This window comes from Larus michahellis, chromosome 8 (genome assembly GCF_964199755.1).
Source record: "Larus michahellis chromosome 8, bLarMic1.1, whole genome shotgun sequence".
Classification (NCBI taxonomy): Eukaryota; Metazoa; Chordata; class Aves; order Charadriiformes; family Laridae; genus Larus; species Larus michahellis.
The window spans coordinates 10807086-10828087 of NC_133903.1; the positions used below are offsets into that span (position 1 = coordinate 10807086).

Below are 21002 nucleotides of genomic sequence, written 5' to 3' on the forward strand. Positions count from 1 at the left end.
CTTCAAAACAACATGTTACTATTAAACATAAAACAGCTCCTTACTGTAAATTCTGCAAACTACATAAATGTTACACTACCCACTCCCATGCAAATTAAAGTCAATGTATATTACGGTAAAGGGAAGGTGAAGAGAGGGTGATGGAGACTAAAGGTAACATTTACTTCTAATCAACCACTGTCATAAATACACAAGCATGAACTTCTGTAGAGAAGTTCTCTTTAAGACACAGTTTGTACCAACACAGCATGCCCCAATTTGAAGTCAAGGTATTCTTTACCTTGGATAGGAAGGAGTTTTCAAGGCAAATTTGTTATAAACACAGAAAATAAGAATCAGAGGAGCAGAGTTTAGATTACAGTTTGTTGCATTGTGCTCAAATTCCAGAATTTCTTCCATTTTTTAGGGGACTGATCCATAGACCATAGTCCACAGAAATCAAAACACAGAGACAGATGGACTCACACCCACACCCATCAGTAAAATCCCACTCCCAATGGTTAAAGTCAAAAGTTGGCTCAAAGTTCTCAAAATTCACAACATGGCTTAAAGGTTTCAAGAAACAGAAAATACGTCAATTACACAATTAATCTGATATTTGACGTGGCCTTACTATAAAGCAGACTGACATAAAAATATTTCACACTTTCACTTTGTCTCAGCAGACGAGATCATCAAACCAAGTGGTTCAGGAAATCCGCTGTATCATCAACAGGAAGACGACGTAAACTCCCAGAACAGTTTCATATCAAAGATTATACACTTTTATTGTACTCAAGCACACACATCCCCTTTCTGGAACAGCTAGCAGAATTTTCTTGGCAATTGTTGCTACAGTTCAGATCACTACAAATTTCACTAGCATTTCAAAAGAAGGGCCATTAAGTCTTGCTTGTTTTGCTATTATAACCCAAGGAATGAAGGTACACTGAATGGATCATTAACTGACTTGACTAGCATAATTAGCAAGCAACTGCTCTATTACTGCAGCATTTCAGAATATTTTCAACTGAATGAGGCTAGCAATCACTTACCATATTTAAGGCATGTATTATTTTGGATCTAAAAACCACTGTGGCACATGACAATGAGATGAGCCAGAAAATCATCATTACACCTGAAGACTGGACTCCTTTTATTCTTTCATATTGTATTAAAAATGTAGCAAGCAACTGTGAAAAATAAGATAAAACATATTCACAAGCTTTAAGTTTTACAACATGTTATACATGTACACAAGGTACTGTATTAAAGTGTGCATATTTGACATTTCAACTTCAGAATCTCCCATACATTGTAACACCCAGAGATTTTAAGTCTAATTCAAAAATATGTTTAAATATGAAATTCTCTGGACCAGAAAAGATAGAAAGCGTACAAAAAAAGGGAAAAGAAATGTCTATTACGTAGAAGTAAGCAACCACATACACAAAAGCACTGTCAAAAGCTGCCAGTCTATTTCTTTACTTTTTTGGTTCTCCATCAGAAATGGAGTTTGGTTCTCCACACGCAATTACAGTGACACTACATCCCTTCCAAGTACTTCCTGACTAATTCTTTTTAAAATAAAAAGATTTCTTTCCATACAAGCCACAACACCAAACAACACTGACCAAATATTACTCTATATTTTCTATGTTTTCAGAGTCCTTTAGGAAGCTGGCATAACTTAGTAATCTCACTTGGCTGCTGCAACATCCATTTTCAATCAGCCTGACAAAAGCTTGATCATTACGTTATTAAACGACCACAAAGCTATATAACAGCTCTCATGTCTGTAGGTATGTTTCAGGGCTGCTGGTTTTTTTTGTTTGGTTTTTTTGTTGTTGTTATTGCTGTTGGGGTCGTTGTGTTCCATCCTGTCCCCCCTTGAGTATCACGTTTAATCACTACCATTCCAAGCCTGTGATAAATTGAAGGCAACTGACAATAAATGAATAAATAGCAAGGCATTTTCCTTGAAACGCAGGCTGCAGATACTACTTTCACATAGACAATACTTGCATGTCTAGGTAGAAAGAATTAGCTGTGGACACCTGTGTGCCTCATGGCATTTAAGACTTTCCATCCTGCCATCAAATGTAACAAAGAAAACATGCACTAAAGAACGTCACATGCAAGACAGTTTGTAATAAGATACTTAATAATGCAACACCTTTGACAGTCTTTTACCAAGTTCAGCGGGATTTGTATTTTCTATTTTTAATCAGTTCTCTCAACTTCCCTTCTCCAGCCCTTGCTTGAGTCAAGCTATTAAATGAATGGTAGCTCAAGCCTACCAAACCAAGGCAAGGCAACTAGCACTCGCTTGTGTGCTGACATGCGACGCACTGGGCACAGTTAGGTTCGGGTTGTTTGTTTTTTTTTTCCCCTAATTTTTTTATTAAAAGAAAGCAGACATTTCAGAGTCAATATTTCACAGTTTACATACAGACTTAATCTGCTGTTGAAGACTGAAGTGTAAACAATCACAACACTGTGAATAATACTAAGATGTGTGTTATTGCTTAAGGCTTTGCATGAACAAAGACCATAACAGAACTTACCATTGTTATACCCAATACTGTAGGACTAACAAGAAAAAATGGAGCTCGAAAAATACTTTTTCTTTCCCAGAAAGAGTAGAAGAGGTCTGCCCAGCAGACTATCCACAGTATTAAGCCCAAAGCCTGCAATACAAAAGCGTATTTTATACATCAGTTCACACAGATTAGGCAGCACAGTATATGCATGAACACTAGATGTTATGTGTTAGTACAACAGGAGTCCAAATCAGATCACCTCTTTGGGGCAATTCTACAACATGCACAGAAGAAGAGTAATTTGGCTTTACCTACTGGATCCCCATTAGAAGAAAAGAGTTTACTAATTTTTACTACCATATAATTCAGTGTATTATGAAGCAGAAAGCTGGTGAATCTCATTCCTGAATAACAGACTGCAGGGACAAACACTCTCCAATCCACCATGCTATTATAGTGCTTCTTAAAGCTTTTCACTTATTCTTATTCTACAGGAACAAAAAAAAAAAGTAAGAAAACATTAAGTACCTATTTCGCAATAGAAGTGGAATAGAACACCCGCAGCAGCTCTAGAAATCTATGCTGCATAACTTAGAAAGCTGTTGGGATAACAAATTATTTTTATTGTTGAAATAAAGGCCTTAAGATTGAGTTGCCTTAAAATAGTCTTCTCCAACTGGTCTTACAAAGGATTTGCATGCTTTTTTGATGTGTCAGAATACATTTAAGAAAGCCTACTGATAAAAGGGCAACAGAAGCACACAAGGCCTGGAAATCAAACACAGGTAGAACAAGTTAAGTTAAAGCTGTAGTGTGCACGCAGGCCAAGACTGATGGTCAACAAAAACAGTGTGCTAAAACATAGCTGAAAATATATTCAAACCTCCAGATAAGCTTAATAAGTTCCAATTTTAAAAAGTCGCATACCGTTTTGGCTTTGTTGAGGTTTGACATTTGTATGTATCCCCTGTCATGACAACGAAGGTACAGGAAGTACACTGGGAAGCAGGCCCACAGGTAAATGCAAGGAATCCAGACCAGGACTGTGTTCTGAAAGCACAGGGTAAAGTCTGGATTTTCTGTGTGCCATGTCAGATTCCAATCCTGGAGAGAGAAAACAGATCAAGTTAAAGAAAAAGCAAACACAGCACTCAGAATTTAAAAACAACAACAAAACCAACAACAAAACAGTCCCTATCTGCCTTATCCTGCATCTCTTGTTGTGTATTTATTTATACTTGTATTAAACTTGCACCATTCTGTGATTCATTGCAGTTTTCATAGCTTAGAAGTTTTAAACCTTCACAAGAAGGGATTAGTGTCACTTTTGTTTGTTCTACAGAGCTACTGTAACACATAACTCACTCAAATGTAATACCTTAACAGTATTCAGGATATTTAACAGTATTAATCAATAATTTTCACATTATCATTGCAGAAAAATGCAGTGACGTGGCTAGCTATCTCCCATTAAAACCACTGTGCATGTATGTCTAAATACCCAAATACACCACATTCCCAAATTTCAGTGTGGAAACATTATCTGGCACACAGAAAAGTGAACAGCACAAGTCAACATCACTTCACTATTTGTAAAATACTTTGATAGCTCTCGAGCTGTCTACAGCAAGCCCAATTGAGACTTTTTTGTAATTCATAACAACGGGGCATAGAACTAAGTAAAAAAGGCTCACCCTTGCAGCTCATTTCCTACTCAACAGGAAAATGTAAATCAATATAATTCTGTGTTTTCTGTTTCTCTCAACACGATTCTCAAAATCAAGATAAACCACCATACAATCAAACCAAAACTGACACTTAGAGTAATAAAAATGTGATCACCACTTCCATTACTGATACAAGAACTATTTACAATGACGGGCTAATGAGTAAAATGAACTTTCATACCATATTTATGATTGACTTGAGTCAGGGAAGTCTCTTGCAGGAAATTTTACCTTAGAATTACTGGCTTTCCTGTAAAACTATCACAAGGGATACTTCCTCCCAAGAGCTGTAGCTTTCTGACTCTCCAACAGAATGATGCAATACAGAGATATCACAGCTGCAGACGGACTACAGTATTCAACACCCAAAGCATAGCTCACGGGCTTCTGTTTAAAAACCACACAGGCAAGAAAAGCAGTCCCATGCCCAAAGGCTTGTTAACTATAATGTCATTTTCGGTTGCAAAGCATTTTTTCAGAGATTTGCACAGAACATCAGTACCACTACTGGGACATAATGGCAGTCAGTAATCCTTCTCCCCTATAAAAGCCTGAGCTGGCCACAAAAACAAGTGCCATCATCCACATTTTATAGATGAGGAAACAGAACCAAAAGGAGCTGCAGCGCATGCCCCTTCTATTCCAACACTGAAGCTGGAAACAGATCCCACTGCTCCGCATCGCCAGGCTATGATCTTTATTTGTCCCCATCTTCCACTGATTAAACAGTTTCAAATACAATTACAAAGAGAGGAAAACAGATCTAACGAGAAATCAAAGATATAACTTTTAAGGCTAATCAGATCTTATTTTATCATAGCACAGGTTTCCCCTTAAATTTGACCATTCTGTATGAGGATGATAATTTCTACTGGTTAAAAAAAAAAAAAAAAAAAAAAAAAAACAGCACACGCCCAAACTTCTCTTGAAAACGTATAAACAAAAATATTTTCCTTCCCTACTTCCCTCTCAATTTCTGTCAGAATCTAGGACTTCTTTCTCGGTTAGATACAACAGACAATATGCAAAGGACACACAGCTGTTATGTTTCTCCTCTAATTCCAAAACATTCTAAAAATTCTTCTCACTTAATACGATTTTTAATTTGTCAGTTTAAATAAAAAAAAATATCTCCAAACTTAATGCCAATTCAAGGACATTAACAGTGGTAGAGCACAAAAACTCCCAATTATGTTTTAGTGTATCTGCATAGGGGTCACACAAGTTGTTCGTGACAAGGCAGCGTCTGTGAAACGCTGTGGGCGAGCCACATGGTTATTAAGTTCCCCAACTGCATAACATCATCAGAAATTTCAGCTGAGTCATCCTTACGTTTAGCCACTGCACAAATGTCTTTGGCTTTCTAAGTTCCAGCTGCTCCACTGCAGCACAACAGCCAAGAATAAGTCTCATGACTCTGCAGAACAGTTTACAATTCAAAAATTAAGAAAGTTAATATGATTATACAAGTAAATTGACAGGATGTAATCAGCTTTACAACAAACAAACAAGAGCATTGACATTTTATTGAGTGAATTTTTTGAGATCTATATATTGCTTAAGAAAGTTACTATCTCCTTTTTCAGGGTTTTTAAATGCTTGCTGTAAAATGAATCAGGCAATTACCAGAAAAGACACAGCAGGTAATACACGTGTCACTGCCACGTGGCTAAATAAAAGAAAAGTGCTGTATGCATGACTGATATGCATATTGGCTGGCAGATATTCTAAAAACATGTACAATCTTTCATTTGACCTTCATATTTGCAAGTTATCTGGAGGTGTTTCTGCATGAAAGGCAAGAGGGTACGATGTAACGGTATTTCAGCATTAAGAACAGAAAGCTGGGACAAATGGGCAGTTTGGGGTAAGATTACTGCCAGATTTTAATAGCTTCAGCAACATCAGTGTACCATCGTTTACATTTTTTCCAGGATTTGATCCAGAGGCTGTTGATATCAAATAGCAGCTTCCTTAGCTTAAATAATCTATTTTTCTCTGTACAAGAGAAATGTCTACACCCAGGTGAGACGCAGAAGCCCCTTCCATTTCACATTCATTTCGGGTGACAAAAGGTGAGGAAAGCATGCATAAAGAGAAGGATAGTGGTATTTTTCCCTGGCGATTCTCTAGGTGCAATTCTCTCAGGCTATGCCTGCACCAGGCAGTAGCATAGACAGGAATGCAGCTGCAGACCCCATACTTGCGGCTGAGCACCCGATGTCCTCACAAAATGCCTTTCACTCAGGTTTGCACAAGACGAGTTGCAGGCTCCCCTGCAGACTGTCCATCAGCCACTGGAACAGTTTCACAGTTAACGCCTGTCCAAAAGGCACTTGGGCCACTCTTGAGTGAGCCAACAGGCAGGACAGGGGACTGGCAGGAGGTCACGTCAGAAGCAGGCTCCCGGTCCGAACTGAGATGTTAATGCCCTCAGTGGGCAAAATCAAGCGGAAACCAATCCATTACAAAAGAAAGGCATGCCCCAGATTCTGCATGGAGGATGCCATAGCTTTATGAGGCACAATCCTGGCTGGAAAACACGTCACTCTCATCATGAAACCAACATGTATTCATATGCAAATCAAATGTTCAGTTATACAAATCTAGACTAGTTCTGCCAGTTTGAAGTACATGCTTCTCCTTTGCTTTACATAAACCTAGTTTTCAGAGTTTTAATTTTTTTCCAGCATGAACCAAAATTCTTTACGAGTCAATGTAGGGCACTCGCTGAAGCAGACCATTGTATTTAACAGATATTAATTAGCAAAATTTATGACATTTCTTCTGACTCAAGTTTTGGAAACACTATTTTAGCAAGTTCTATTAAAGCACTAAGTCGCCCTATTTTCACATCTCAAAGATTAATAGCAATTTTCCCACTGACTGATCAGATAACTCTTCTACTTTGCAAGAGCACATCAAATGACAGAAACCCAAGTATCCATTGAAAGCCTACACAAACTATCGGCCTCCTGCAACAGAGGAGGAGGAGTAGGAAAAAGGGGGTTAGGTCTATAGCTATTAGATTGTATAATCTGCAAGAGGCCTTGTCGGGAGAAGAATCAGTGGGATCCTCATTCCTTTCTTGGTAGATGTTGGGAGAGAAGAGATCTGCTGCTGGCTGAGTTTTAGTCTACTCCAGAAGAACCACATCTCAGACGTTAAATAGTTTCAGGTTAGGGGGTTTTTTCCTTTTAAATTCCCTGGACAATTTTAAAGTTTCCTGGAATAGCAAATGGGTATTTTTAAATTTATCCAACCTATTTCTCAGTTTTCATTTCAATCACCAGCACCTTGGCTGAAAAAAATACCAGTCCACAGTTTTTCTGCCCAGTAGCACATTTTCTGTTATGGCACAGAAAGGCGTCCTATCACATTTGAAGTGAAACCCTCTATCTCCAAGAGCACAAAAAACATTTGGTGTTCCCCAGAATCACATGGATCTATTCACAGATAAACCACTTATTTAACAGTGCATAAACCCTAGGAAAATAAACCCCTGTATTAATCCCTATCTAAAATTTCAGGAACAGGCAAGATAAAAAACATTGGCATTAGGACTGTAAGACAAAGCTGCAACACAAGAGATCAGTTATTCTCTTCTGCTGAGGGAAGGAAGACTACAGGGAAGTTGTATGTCCCCAGTGTGCCTAAACTGAGGAATAACAGTATTTGACACTGGACGGGACCTTGTGGCCGGCTGCCTCTCTTCTGGCAGACAGGAAAGGCTGTTAAGTGAGCAGCCAGCAGCCGCCTGTTCTCGTATCAATAATCCTACTTGACCCACAGCACATTTTAAAATTCTCACTGGCAGAAATGCAGAGACCAAAATCGCTCAGTTTCAAGCCTGCTGTGCGCAAGTGTGCTAGACATGCAGACTGCTAACCGCACTGTTAAATCCACCTGTATGAACCAGCTGTGACTGAAACATGACTTAAACACTACCACACACCTACGCCGAAAATTAAATTACATAACCACACTGGAATCTCAATATCACAGTCAACACTTACTCCTTCAAATGGAGTTTGACATTGACATCGCTGTGTACCCACTACTTTGTTATCACCCACAGAAGAAACACCTCCTTTGTAATACCAAGATATGGTTCTTCAATCTTATTTTCCTAACAATAAAAAAACATTTTTCATTTAATGCCATGCTTACATTTAGTAGAATGCAAGTAATTAGCTCTCAGGCACTAACACTGTAATTGCAGCTGACAACTTTCACTATAATAGTATCATGCTTTCTCTTTGAAATAGGAACTTGCATAATCTGGCAGCTCTAGATATCATATTAAAAAATTCCCCAGCGTAGCACCTATAAACTCATGAGGTGACAACCATTCTCCTTCAGATGCCACAAGGCCATTCACTGGCCTTTAGCCTACACTATCTAGGACAGCAAACTTCCTGCCTGCCTCTCCCCAGATAGGAGAGATTTGCTTGATCTGGCTGAGCCTACAGCCTCAGAAGAGCTACTAGCAGAAAAGGACTTCTCCTTTTAAGGCTGCTTTAAAGGAACTCTAACAATGCTTTAAAAGTCCCCGATATCACCATTCTGCACCAAAAACAACAGTAAAAACAGTGACACTGTTGATCACACTAATTAAAGAATTAAAGAAAATGAACTACAAAAGTGATCGAGGTTTTCAGTAGGTTAGAAGGAGGTTTTCAAGTGATGAACTTAAGAATTCTCCAAAGTTATTCAGCTTGCCAAGTAAGTTTTATTCAATTTAGCTTTAGAAATTTTGAAGAAAGACTGAAATAATGTTCTCAAAACACTGTAAATATAGCATCTTTATTCTGTCTTTCACATTTTGGAATCAGGTCATGAAACATGAATCTCACCGTTTCTCTAAGGCCATATTTAGAACAGAGCCTACAACAAGCACAATCATACACGATCTTCACCAGCATAACATCTGATCTGTTATGCTTACTGTACAGGCTAAGTCACAAGAGGTGACTGGTTGATAATGCAAGCAACAGATATTTGTAGGGAAAAAAAAAAAACAAACACTCCAGAACTCCCACAAAAAGCAGCAGAAACACCCACACCTGCAGTTCTCCTGTCTGCTCATCAGTATTCACAGAAACAAGCAGCAGACAATAACAAACCCATAGCAGTGGCAAACAAGGCACTGAATGAGGTATATGACACTACAAGCAACCATCGCAAACCTCCTATTTACATGTTTATAAGCCCTTTACAAATACTATGCATATTATATTGAAATTATTTTGGAAAAAGTACTACTTGCATTAAAGGATCCAATTGCTCTATAATCAATTCCAGATGAAGCAGCACAATACACAAGGAGAAACATACTTTTCCACTTTAGTTGGCGTTTATTTCCTCTAGCTTTTTTTCCTTAATAACCAGGAAGTTACCCAAAATGCACAGATCTCTCCTGTGACACAATGTAGTTGTTCTTGCAATTGAAGTTAACGCAGAACGTACAAGCAAAATGGTACCTTTGCTGGGGTGCACACAAAGTGAGCTCATGCTGCATTTAAATGAAGTTTTCAATACACTGCCAATTCCTTTGAAGACCTATACTAACTACATTAAATTAATGGGTCACTGGTTTATTATATTATCTAAGGGTGCACTCTGCAAATAAGAAGTAGAAGAAAAATCTAAAATACTTGTACAGATTTTACAAATATATCTTCCCAAAAGCTACTTCCTATGCTTAACAAAAAACAGCTAGGAGAGATTTAATTTTTTTTTTTATTTTTAGAACGCACAAAACCAGGATTCTACTAAAAAGTAAAAGCCACACAACCAAATACCTGATCTTATTCGCAGACCTCCATAGACTCTAAAAACTACTTCTGCAAGGAGAAGTGACAGAGTTATGCTCCTGCACAGAACTATACCACTTACCACAAGCAGTGGAACAAACGAACACAGAGTGTGCAGACTGCTGTGATTTGGGAAGAGAGTTCAGGACTTCCATTCACAATCTCATCTGAGGATAGTTGCTCATATCCCCAAAAAGTCCTCAGACATTTCTGCAGGCCAGCAATAGCCCAATTAGATCAATAAGTTTCTGCCCTTTTGTTCTTCTACTGCCACAAAGGTGAAATAAGAAACGTTAATGTACATTGGGATGCAAGGATTCAGAACTCTAACTCATGGAGATCGCATTCACCCACAGAAAAAACATGGTTTGGGGTTGGGGGGTTGGTTGGGGTGTTTTTTACTACACGAGAACTAAACCTACCATGCAATTGAGGATCTTCTCTTACTCGATTATAGTCACACAGAGAGGAAGCAGGGGGGAAATGTTGTTCACCAAACAGTGAGAACACAAAACATTTCTCCCCATAAAACCATGAATGGAACAAAACTACTGCTATTAAATCTGAAGTTCTTTGGTTAAAATGCTAGTAGTAGTCAGGGAAGCAAGGAACAGATAATAGTTTAGCAAAAGTTCAAAAAATACAGATCTCCAACTAGGATTTTAATGTTTAAGTCTTGTGTCTGAATAAAAAGCCTTAAATCATTCACAAGCAAGCCTTCTAGCCCAGCCTCCCAAAATACCACGTTCAGATTGAGACCTCAGATGGGGGAAGAGACCATGACCCTTCTTTTTCCTTTGTTTCAAAGTAATTCTGAAATCTAAGCTTTATTCTTATAATCTCTTAACACTGTCACAAGATTGTCAGAGCAAGAGGGGAAACAAAGAGTCACATTAATAAACAGGGATCCTAAAATTTTTAAATCATTTATATAAAGAAGATTGAGGATGAAAAATAGCAGTAAGTGTTTCTAGTGACAGGGAAATACCCTTAATTTCTCGTGTTTTGTATTAGAAATGGTTTTAGCAGACTAAATTCTCAACAGTAATGACTTACATAATGCAGATTTGACTTGTTAATACAACCAAGAAAAAGCCTCTATCTCCCAACACCTGGTCCCGTATTCAGTCAGATGTCTGTGCCTCCTTGTCCAAAACCCAAACATCAGTATTTCCTAATGATTGCAATGAAATCCTTTGTTATAGACAGCACTTGATCATCTGAAAATGTGTGTAAAATGACAAAAAAAAAAAAAAAAAAAAGCACGTTTTTTGCCTTTGATTCCCTTTAGCCTAAAATAAGAAGCTGGTGCTAACAAGTTTCCAGAGAAAGGAGCACCTGCAGCTGAGGAATTTACAAGAGCTGATCTTTGTAATCCAAGAAGCTAAAAGTCACTGAACTATGCCTATTTTTTGTGTCAGGGAAACGTATGACAGATTACATCAGCACTTGCAAAAGTAAAATGCTCAGCCTCTTTCTACAGACATAGCATTTCCATACCCTAACATGTCTGCAAGTGAGACCATGAGACAACATTTGGCCACAGGACAACAAAATATTTGCCATTCATAGTTTCAGAATCAAAAGGATGGGTTTTGCCCTTCTGCAAAGTTTTTCACTGAAAAGGATACAGAAAAAGAGATTCCTGCTCTCCTCTCCTTTTTGCATCAAAACCAGAACTTTCGCTTAATAATGCAGCAGCCTACACCTCAAGTTCGAATCACTGTGAGAAGTTTGAACACACCAGGGTAATAATCTTACAAAGGGACTAAGGTAACAGCCTGAGTTGGGATAAACTGTATCCGAAGCTACCACAAATGCAAACAGTGAGAAAACAGTAATGCACGGAATTCTGACTCTATTAAAAGAAAGCAAAAGGTCAGTACCCGGCAGTAGGCTTTTTAGAGATGTGACCCAGAATGACTTCAGTGCCACCCGGGTTAACCTTCACTTAGTCCCAGTATAGCACAGTGCTTCAACGTAAACTGCATTGTAATTGCATGGAGCAGCACAAGTTATTCAGACGTTTTGCTGGGGTTTTTCTTCCCCCCTCATTTAACTTTTCTGAACAACCTTGAACTGACGGGTGCAAAATGATAGGTCATCTGTTAAGGAAATCTCCATCAACAGCAGAATACAGCTTCATTTTCCTGTATTTCCCCAAAACAGATCTATTGTGGATGAAGAGAGCTAAGTTTAATTTCTTATGTAAGTTTAATTTCTATGCAATTTAGAACTTTGTTCATATGACCAACAAAGATGTTTTACAGATTTAAACAAGAGAAAGGTGACAAGCCTCTGGTGTTCATCGCCAAAAAAAACAGCGCCAAAAAAACCAAGCTATGAGAATCAGGCAATCAGCTGTTAAGTATACTAAAGGCACCATGTTGTGTAAAGGTTTTTCTGTTTAACACTCTACTGCTGCTGCTCCTCTGTTCCAAATGCTGTCTACATACGATCTTCCTATGTCAGCTAACGTAAGTAGTTTTCTGATGTGCATACTCTTTTAAACTCTTAATATCTAGCTGGTCACAAATGCATTCATAAACTGGATACCTTTACAACTAAAGGAACCAACTTTTATCAAGCGCGCTCAGCACCACTCTCAACAGCACATCAAACTCCCTCCCTAGCTCTGCCACAAACACACTGAAAAAGCACTAAGGATGTATTTCACAGTGCAAAAAGCTGCTGCAGGGTTCCAAGAGACATGATAATTCACTGCTTATCTAACACATGAAAGCATAAGACACAGAACTTCAGAACATTAAATTACTCCTTACATAAAATGCCTGGTTTTCCTTCAGAAGCCTATTTCAGGAAAACTATCAGTGTCCCAGTGTCCTGATAACCAATATAAGCATAGCAGCTGTTTACCTCACACAGTATCACTTCACAAGCGTCCACCAATCATTATAACAACTTACAGAATATTAATATTTGTTTTCTTAATAAAATCTTTTCAAGCCACATTATAGTCTTAGAATATCCTAACATGTCTGCAACCAGGAGAGAGAGAGAGGCTGGTGATCTCCCCTAGCTACAACAATGTCAACCCAAATACAAAACATAATAAATGTATTTTCTGGAGTGTTTGTTAAAAGACATTAAGGCAGACCAAACATGCCTGAAAGCCTCAGACAGAACTCTACACAACAGCAAGGGAAGCAGAACCCAGTCCCACCAAGGCAGTCCCTGGATTTTGTGCACAAGGCTCTGCCTCACCTTTTCCCATCCATTCTGTTTATCTCCTGTAGTTTGGTTCCACACGATGAAGTGCTAAGCCTAGAACGGTGTTTAGATGCAATTCCTCCATTGACAGGGAAGAGGGTCCACAAAAGCCTTCTGCACCAATAGGAAAGAAACAGGCCTGGGTTTCCAGAGGCAGACACAGCTTGAATCATTACAGGATGCTACTTTTCAAAACAAAACAGAGGAGATGAAAACTTGCTTTCCTCCTAGAAGCAAGTGGAATTACTTGCTTTCAATACTTCCTCAACAACTAGAAGTTCAACTAGAAAAATGTAAAAAAAAAATTCCATTAAGTTCCCACTGAGATAAAGAAGGGTTAGATTTAGCTTTACCTAAATCCATTTTAAAAACCACAATGTCTTTGCCTGTGAAGGACATGATAAAAGCTTATATAAGCCATTTCTCGCACAATCCCTTAAGTATAAGCAAGAACCTCAAAAGTTTAAAATTCTGTTTGACTTATAAGCATCTTTTAATGCATGAATAACTTAGACTTCCTGTAAGACCTAGCAGAGCACTTGGGAAAGGACTGTAAGGAACTGCTTAGTAGTTTGAACCCACTTTTTCTTTCATATTCCCTACTTCATTTTCATAAAAGCCCTACTGAGTTTTTAAGGCCAACACCCAAAGTGCCATAAAAACTCTTAACTTCCTCCTTTAGCAATTTCAAACATGAAAAGACTTCTCTAAATATGATACTGCATAGTTTACAGGTTCTGAAAAACTCAAACTACCCCAAAATTTTATTCAAAAGAAAGGAAAACAAGCAGACTATTTCAAAATGTAACTACACTGAGACCACCACTGATTGTGCATGTATCCAGACAGCTGGGTCAGCAGGCCAAAGTGTACAGTAAGTTCTAGATCTGCCTTGACATTTATCCTGCTTACCTAGAATGACAGAGTTCCTCATCCCACTTCACCTTTTTTTTTTTTTTTTTTTTTGCACGCTGGTATCAAAGCAAGGTAGACTGCAGTCATACATGTGTGATACTCTAGGCAAAGCTATCTCAGCATGTCAGGTCACAAAAAAGTTTTCTAGTTTAAACAGGCCCTTAAAGTCTCTGAACTGAAATGCAAGTAGTACAAAATGTTACCCCTGGCCCACTAGTGTTTTTTAAAGCTTTTATTGTCATCACCAGCTATTAGTAAATAGTAACTTTATCTCACACAGCTGTACCCTTCTTTGTATTATGGATTGGATACTCATTCCGAGGTACTCAGTGATGCTAGAGAAAGCCAGGATTAAACAGTACTCTTCCAAAAAGGGAGTCTGGTTCTAAGGAAGCACTGAACAGTTAAGTTCTGTAAGCAAATCTGATTGCAGTGAAGTCAATACGCTGAATGGGGGCGCAGAGATAGGTTAGATAGTGAGAAGAAAAAAATAAAAAAAAGGGAATAAACAAGATGGCAAACTTGTTCAGGCTGTTGACCTTTCAGAGTAAGTATTAAACAAAACCAATCTGTTTAATTCTTAGACAAGAGCTTTCAACAATAACATTCCTTGGGTGTGCACACAAGAAAAATCCTGGCCAGCAACGCTTAAGAAGATTAGCATACAGTCTTTAAGGGTCCATTAGGTCCTTTCAACCTGCAAAGTTTCCCCCACAACTTAAAACTGAGTTGCCCCAAACTCAGCACCACCCTTGACAGAAAACACACCTCTTCCTCAAAGTCAAGCTTGCCAGTGCTAGGAGACCCCGCTGCTCCACTAGCAAGGCTTCAGCACCAACCGGAACAGCTGATGTGGCCATACAGTTCACCACGAGAACGCAGTAACACGTGCCACTGGGTATCTAGCCAGCACCCTGCTCTGAGAAGCGGAAGAGTGCAGTCCAGAAGACAGGAAGGACAGTAGCACACACACAGGTGATATCTAGAAGCCCAGTGAAACACCGCATATAAACAGGCATTTTCTGAAAATCCATTACAACTTCAGCTTCAGATAGTAGCAACAATGGAAATACCAGAAAATTAAGCAGCCAGAGTATCCATAAGCACCAAAACTAGCATTACTGTCCTCCCCACTACTTGGAACAATACAACAACAAAGTGGAGTACAGAGTATTGTTTATGAGATCAACTTCAGCAAGGAAAATTTTTCCAGACACATCTTACACCAACTGGAATTCACAATTGTTCTTTTGCAGGATTAGACGAATCCAGAAATCAAACAACCACACCCACAGGATCTTTAGCTGGAAGAAATGAAAGGCAGACTCCACGTGATTTGGAAAAGCATGACAAATCACAAAACCACCTATATTCTTAGAAACCAATGCAACTAGTGAAAAAAAATTTATGGAGTAGTTATGACACACCACAAACATCAGAAATGGCTGTAGTACATACAAGAACTGTAAGTGTTCTCACAATGAAAGAATTTGCCATCAGAAATCCTATATAAACTACCCGTTTCCAACATCCTAAGTGTAGTTCTTGCTTCTACCTGATGTTTCAATTCCACCATTCAAAGAACTGGCAGCTCTTTTTCACAAAAATACTACTCTTTCAAGTCAGTTTTTTCATAAAATGAATTCTGAAACATATATTCTCTAAAGCTCTTCAAGTAAAATGTCTCATCCTAAGAGAGGAAGAAAATACATCTCATGACAACTTATTTAGCCACTTCTGAGAAACCCAAAAAGTAGCAGAAAAGATATATGAACTTAAACAATGTAAGAGCAGGTTAACAGAGTCACTTTTGATCAGTTGAAAAAGCTAAATATCGTAAAGTCTTAATGATTTTAATAATATTTGCTGAGTAATATTTTAATGGTTCTTGAGATAAATAGTACAATGACATTTGTTGAGATATATGATTTTATTATTTTTTTACTAGTAAGGTAGCTCATTTGCTCAATACTATTTGGCAAATACCCTATGAATGTGAGAAGTTCTTTGAACAGTCTAAGAAAATCCATGTGTTTCCCACTTAACTCACATGTTACTTTCAGTAGCTCTCACCCCCTCATTTATTTATATGTTTTTTAAAACTTCCAGCTCTCTCCTCCCTTCCTCCACACAGCCTCCTTCTCCATATAAGCTGTTTCCTCCTTAGAAAGATTTTCACAACCCTCCTGCCCTCCCAGAGGCCTCACTGCTGCCTGCACCTGCTGCCTCTACAGAGGAACCCCGTGTCTCAGCTGAGCGAGACGCACACACTGCAAGGCGTCCACATCACTCACCTTTGCATAGCTGTTTTTTTGAGTTCACCCACAGCGGGCTGCGCTCACCACTCTTCATTAAGGAAGAGCAAAAATATTGCTATGCAAACGTGCGATACAGCTGCTAGCCTGCAGAAAGCCTGTCTTTGGCCTCCTTCACAGGACAGCACGCCACCCTTCAGCAGGACGGCAGCAGTCACCGTTATTATTACCCGCACAGCCCTGAGTAACGCAGACGAGCGGCCAAAAGCGGCAGAAAGAGGCTGCTCCGGTGACTCGGGAACTGCTCTCCAGTCTCTCAGACAAGCTCTCCTCACCAGTTCCCCCCCCCCGCCAAGAGCTTCCCTCACGGAAGCCCCGCACACGAGGCACGCCAGCTCCCGCTCTGCGACCCGGCCCCGGGGACATCGCGCCCACGCGGGGACCGGCGAGCTCCCGGCCACGGCCCTGCCCCGCCGCCCAGCCCGCGGCCGCTCGGTGCCGGTGCTCCCGCACGCCCGGCGGGGGCGCTCCGCAGCGCCCCGCGCTCCGCCCGAGGTGAGCACCGGCACGGGAGGATCCCTCTCCCCAACACCGGCCGGACGGCCCGCGACCATCCCCGACCTAGCCGCCTCCCCGCCATCCCTCAGTGCCGACACCGGCGGCAGCCGCCGCCGAGCCGACACCTCGCGGCCCCCCATCCCACCGCTCACCCAGAAGGGCTCGTAGGCGTCCGCGCTGCAGAAGCTCTCGATCCCCATGGGGCGCGGCGAGGCGACCGCAGGGCGACCGCGGCAGCGCTGCGCTTCCCCCTCCGCACCTCTCCGTGCCCGGGCGGCGGCGGGCGGAGATGGGCCGGCAGCGCCAGCCCGGCGCCCTGATTGGCTCCGCGGTCACGGGGATGCCGAGCCCCACCACCGCCCGCGCTGCGCAGCCCCGCCTTGGCGGGGGCGGGCGGCGCGGCGCGCCCCAACCCGGCCCGGCCCGGCGGCGTCCCGCGGGTCGCCCATCGCCTCCGCAGACGCGGTGGCCCGGGGCGAAGGAGGGGCCAGGGAGGCTGCGAGCGCGGCCGGAGCCCGACACGTGCTGTTTTCTCCAACGGAGAAATCCCCCGCGCACCCGTCAGGGTGGCCGGGGCGGAAGCGCTTCCCCCCCCCTCCCCGGCGCACCTCCGCCTCCCTCCCCGTGTCGGCGGCACCCGGTACTGCCCGCCCTCGGCAGCGAACCCCCACACGCACCGCCGGCCACGGACGCACCTGCCCGCCGGGCTCGACCAGAGCCACCGGCGGGGATCACGGCATACCCCTCCCCGTGACACTGCTCCGGCCCCGGGGCACAGGGACGCCCCGTGGAGAGGCACCGCAGTGCCCTGCCAGCACCCGGGGGACGGGGACAGGGCACCATCCTCAGGGAAGGCCACAGTGGAAGCTGAGGGTCACCTTCAAATATTTCATTTTTCATCGTGAACCAGTTAAACTGGTTTCAAAATCCTGAACTAGTTCCAGTTGACAAGCGTGAACTGAGACTGAACCAAAATAACCTCATCCACAACCAAGTTTGCACCAAAATAGGTACCAGTTGAAACAACTGCACAGCCCGTAGGGTTGCATTTGGTTGTGTCTCACTCTGCGCTCTTCACATCCCATTTAAAATGCATCGATTAAACCCACAGCGTCCACACTCAGCTGACTATCGCACCCACTAGAATCCAGCTGGAGTATGAATGGCGCATATGTAGGAATGGCATCATACCCTGCAGGAAAGAGCAGGGTGGTTACATACTACTGTACGGTAACATCTGAAAGCGTTAATCACACAAGTTGCATAAAGAACCTCAATTTGAAATGTTCTTTTGCATCCAGAGCAACTACAGTAACAAGCAAAGTTGTTAGAAGAGAGAGGGGTCTCATTTGTCTAATGTATAACCAAAAATCAAGCATCACATGTACAAAAAGTGTATCACAGATTTGTCTTTACTCACCTGCACACTCCGCTGCAGTTTCAGAGCTGTGCTGGTGGCCAGCTGTGGCCCAACTGTCCATCCGACTGCAACGTTTCTGGTCTGTCCCCCCAGCTCTCTCACTCCCAAGGTGTCAGGTTGAGGGGCAGCAGAGTTCAGCCCACAGCAAGGTCACGTATGCCTTGGTGAACGGAGCAGAATCATCACAGAAAGAGCAAACCAAACAAATCGGGTGTTGGAAGCTGTACAAGTTTGTGTCAGTTTAGCCCATACCTTATTTCATACCATATTAAAATCTTTATAGTAAATGTTGAAGTTCGATTCCCCCTATTTTTATTAAGAATATTTCTGTCCTGTTTTATGGACTCTCTACATTCATCTTAAAATCATAATAAATAACTTGGTGGGCTGGTTTTTGATTTCTTGATCCTCACTGTGACTCCTTTTGAAAAAGTTACATCACAATCTCCAAGGTCTGTCATCCTACTGCCCCTTGGCTGTAAGGAATACTTTTTTTCCCCCTGGCTGCGCATATAAATGCTAATAGCTCTGACAATTAATACAGTTGGAAGAGCTTTTCTTTTGTAATAGCACTATTAATAGCATAGCAAACCAGAAAAAATGTTAAACAGATAATACAACCTCTAAGAGTTTACACTTTTACACATATTCTATGCGTAAAAATGGAACGTAAACTTATAGTTGAAATGATACAGCAGAAAATTATTTAGGATATGGAGATCATATCACAGGAGTTGTTCCAAACAAGAAGACAGTAAATAAGCATGAAGTGAGGAGGGTTCCACCCATTTTTTTTTTCCCTCAAGACATTCTTGTATGCTAAAAGACTAATGAAACTTAAGTTATGCTTTCAGGATTCAAACTTTCCAAGTACTTCAATATAATATTTTTTTTCAGCCTCAAACTGTCCCTGTACCATGTACAGGGTCACGTACCACGTTAATAATGTTTCTCATCAAATAAAGATACTTGGATCTGCACCTCAAATTAGTTCCCTTAAAACTAGTTCCATCTTCTTCCCTTAGCAACTCTAAAATACAGCAACACCACCACAGATTTTAAACAAAGTACAGTCAAAATGCCGAGTAAATAATAAAATGTCAGGGGAAGCAGAAGAGTTCATAAGCAACATGTAACAGACTCAAAGTATTTGTTGTGGAGGAGAAAAAATGGAACTGACACAAACCTGCAGAGAGATACAAAAGCAAGATCCCAGACTACCAGGCAGTCATTGCGTGTGAATTTCGCAAACCATTGTTGTAACAGCATCTTTTAAAACACAGATTAATATATAAAATAGAAACTGCAAACTTATTTTATTAGGTGTTTCCTTGCAATCAGAAGCCTCCCCCCCAAATTCTATTTTGGACTCTGAACCTTGCTTTGTAGGATACAAATGAAAGCTGTATAGGAAATACAGGGTGGAAAAGAACAACAACTAATCAACCAGAAATTAGATGTAAGAGAATATTGACCCACAACAACATGGAAAGATTTTGAAGGATGCAGAGAAAAATGTTTTGGTTGCAAAAGTATCACACGTGTTAAAAGTAAATGGTTGTTCATCACCAGATTTGCACCGGGGATCTGGGCAGCAGACTTGGGCAGAGGCACGCACTACTGCTGACTCACTGAAAGAAACTGATGTGTTAAAGGAACAAATTAACTTCACCATTACTTCTGAAGACTTCTTTTTTCCTGAAATTAATTTATTGCCCCCTGCCAGAAGTTCTCTGGAAGCTCAGAATATAAACATTTGCTTCAAAAGGAAACGTAAAAAAAAAACCAACAACCACCCAACAATAAAAAACCCCACCCCACACTTCAAGGCCATAAGTGGTTTACTGCTTAAGAAGACTCACATTTTCCTTCAAGCCCAAGCAGGCTGCTCCATCTAGACCATGACAAATGCAGTTTGTTCATCCACACTGGCTGCATTTCCTTTGGGAAATACTTAATACATTCATGAAGTAAACACTGCCGACTCATCCCAGCAACACGAAGCACATACACGTGCCTCCAGACACATCAGCGCTCCTCACAGACTCGCAAAACACCCAGTATACAGTTACATTTTGGCAAGAGCTTTTAATTAAGAGCTCATCCTAGGCGAGTCCTTTTGATTGAAAGTTCATCTTTCAGTGACTCAGTACAAAACTCCTCCGCTACACATCACGGAGAAACTCTCACTCATTCCCCACGTTTCCTTTTTTTCATTATTTGTTTTTCCCTCCATATAAAGCACATTGACAGAACTACAGAGGGGAAAAAAAGATAAAAAAAATACAGGAACCCTGGAATGCCGCCCACTCCCCCACCGCAGCTGACAGGGCTGCACCGCCGGGCACGGGCAGGATCCCGAGCGGTAACTACAGATACACCACGTACAGGTTCTGCTCATTATTTCACCCCGGCCTGACCTTGCCTGGCAGCAGAGGGGAATCACCCCCGGGGCCGAGGGAGCTGCTCCCCGGGTGAGGGGGACCCCGGTCCCTCAGGCCCCGGCGCTCCGCCGCGGGGAGCGCACGACCCCGCCCGCGGGGAGCGCGCCGTCCCCC

The 21002-nt window shown here is 41.4% G+C and overlaps 1 protein-coding gene across 6 annotated transcripts in view; it reads right to left on the reverse strand.

Moving 5' to 3' along the window:
• LOC141747066 (multidrug resistance-associated protein 1) overlaps positions 1–18709 on the reverse strand; it is a 60047-nt gene extending 41338 nt beyond the window's left edge. For 2 of the 6 annotated variants that reach the window (XM_074596660.1, XM_074596657.1), the window contains exons 1-4: positions 17177–17463; positions 3450–3626; positions 2547–2669; positions 1035–1172 (exon numbers count right to left, since the gene is read on the reverse strand). In XM_074596660.1, the coding sequence (XP_074452761.1) occupies positions 1035–1172; positions 2547–2669; positions 3450–3626; positions 17177–17224 (486 nt within the window). In that variant the 5' untranslated portion in view covers positions 17225–17463. Of the gene's footprint in view, positions 1–1034; positions 1173–2546; positions 2670–3449; positions 3627–4430; positions 5423–13290; positions 16448–17176; positions 17464–18444 lie in introns of those variants that run through there. The other 4 variants (XM_074596661.1, XM_074596662.1, XM_074596659.1 and 1 more) reach the window with 4 other exon arrangements.
• Positions 18710–21002: the final 2293 nt, after the last annotated feature.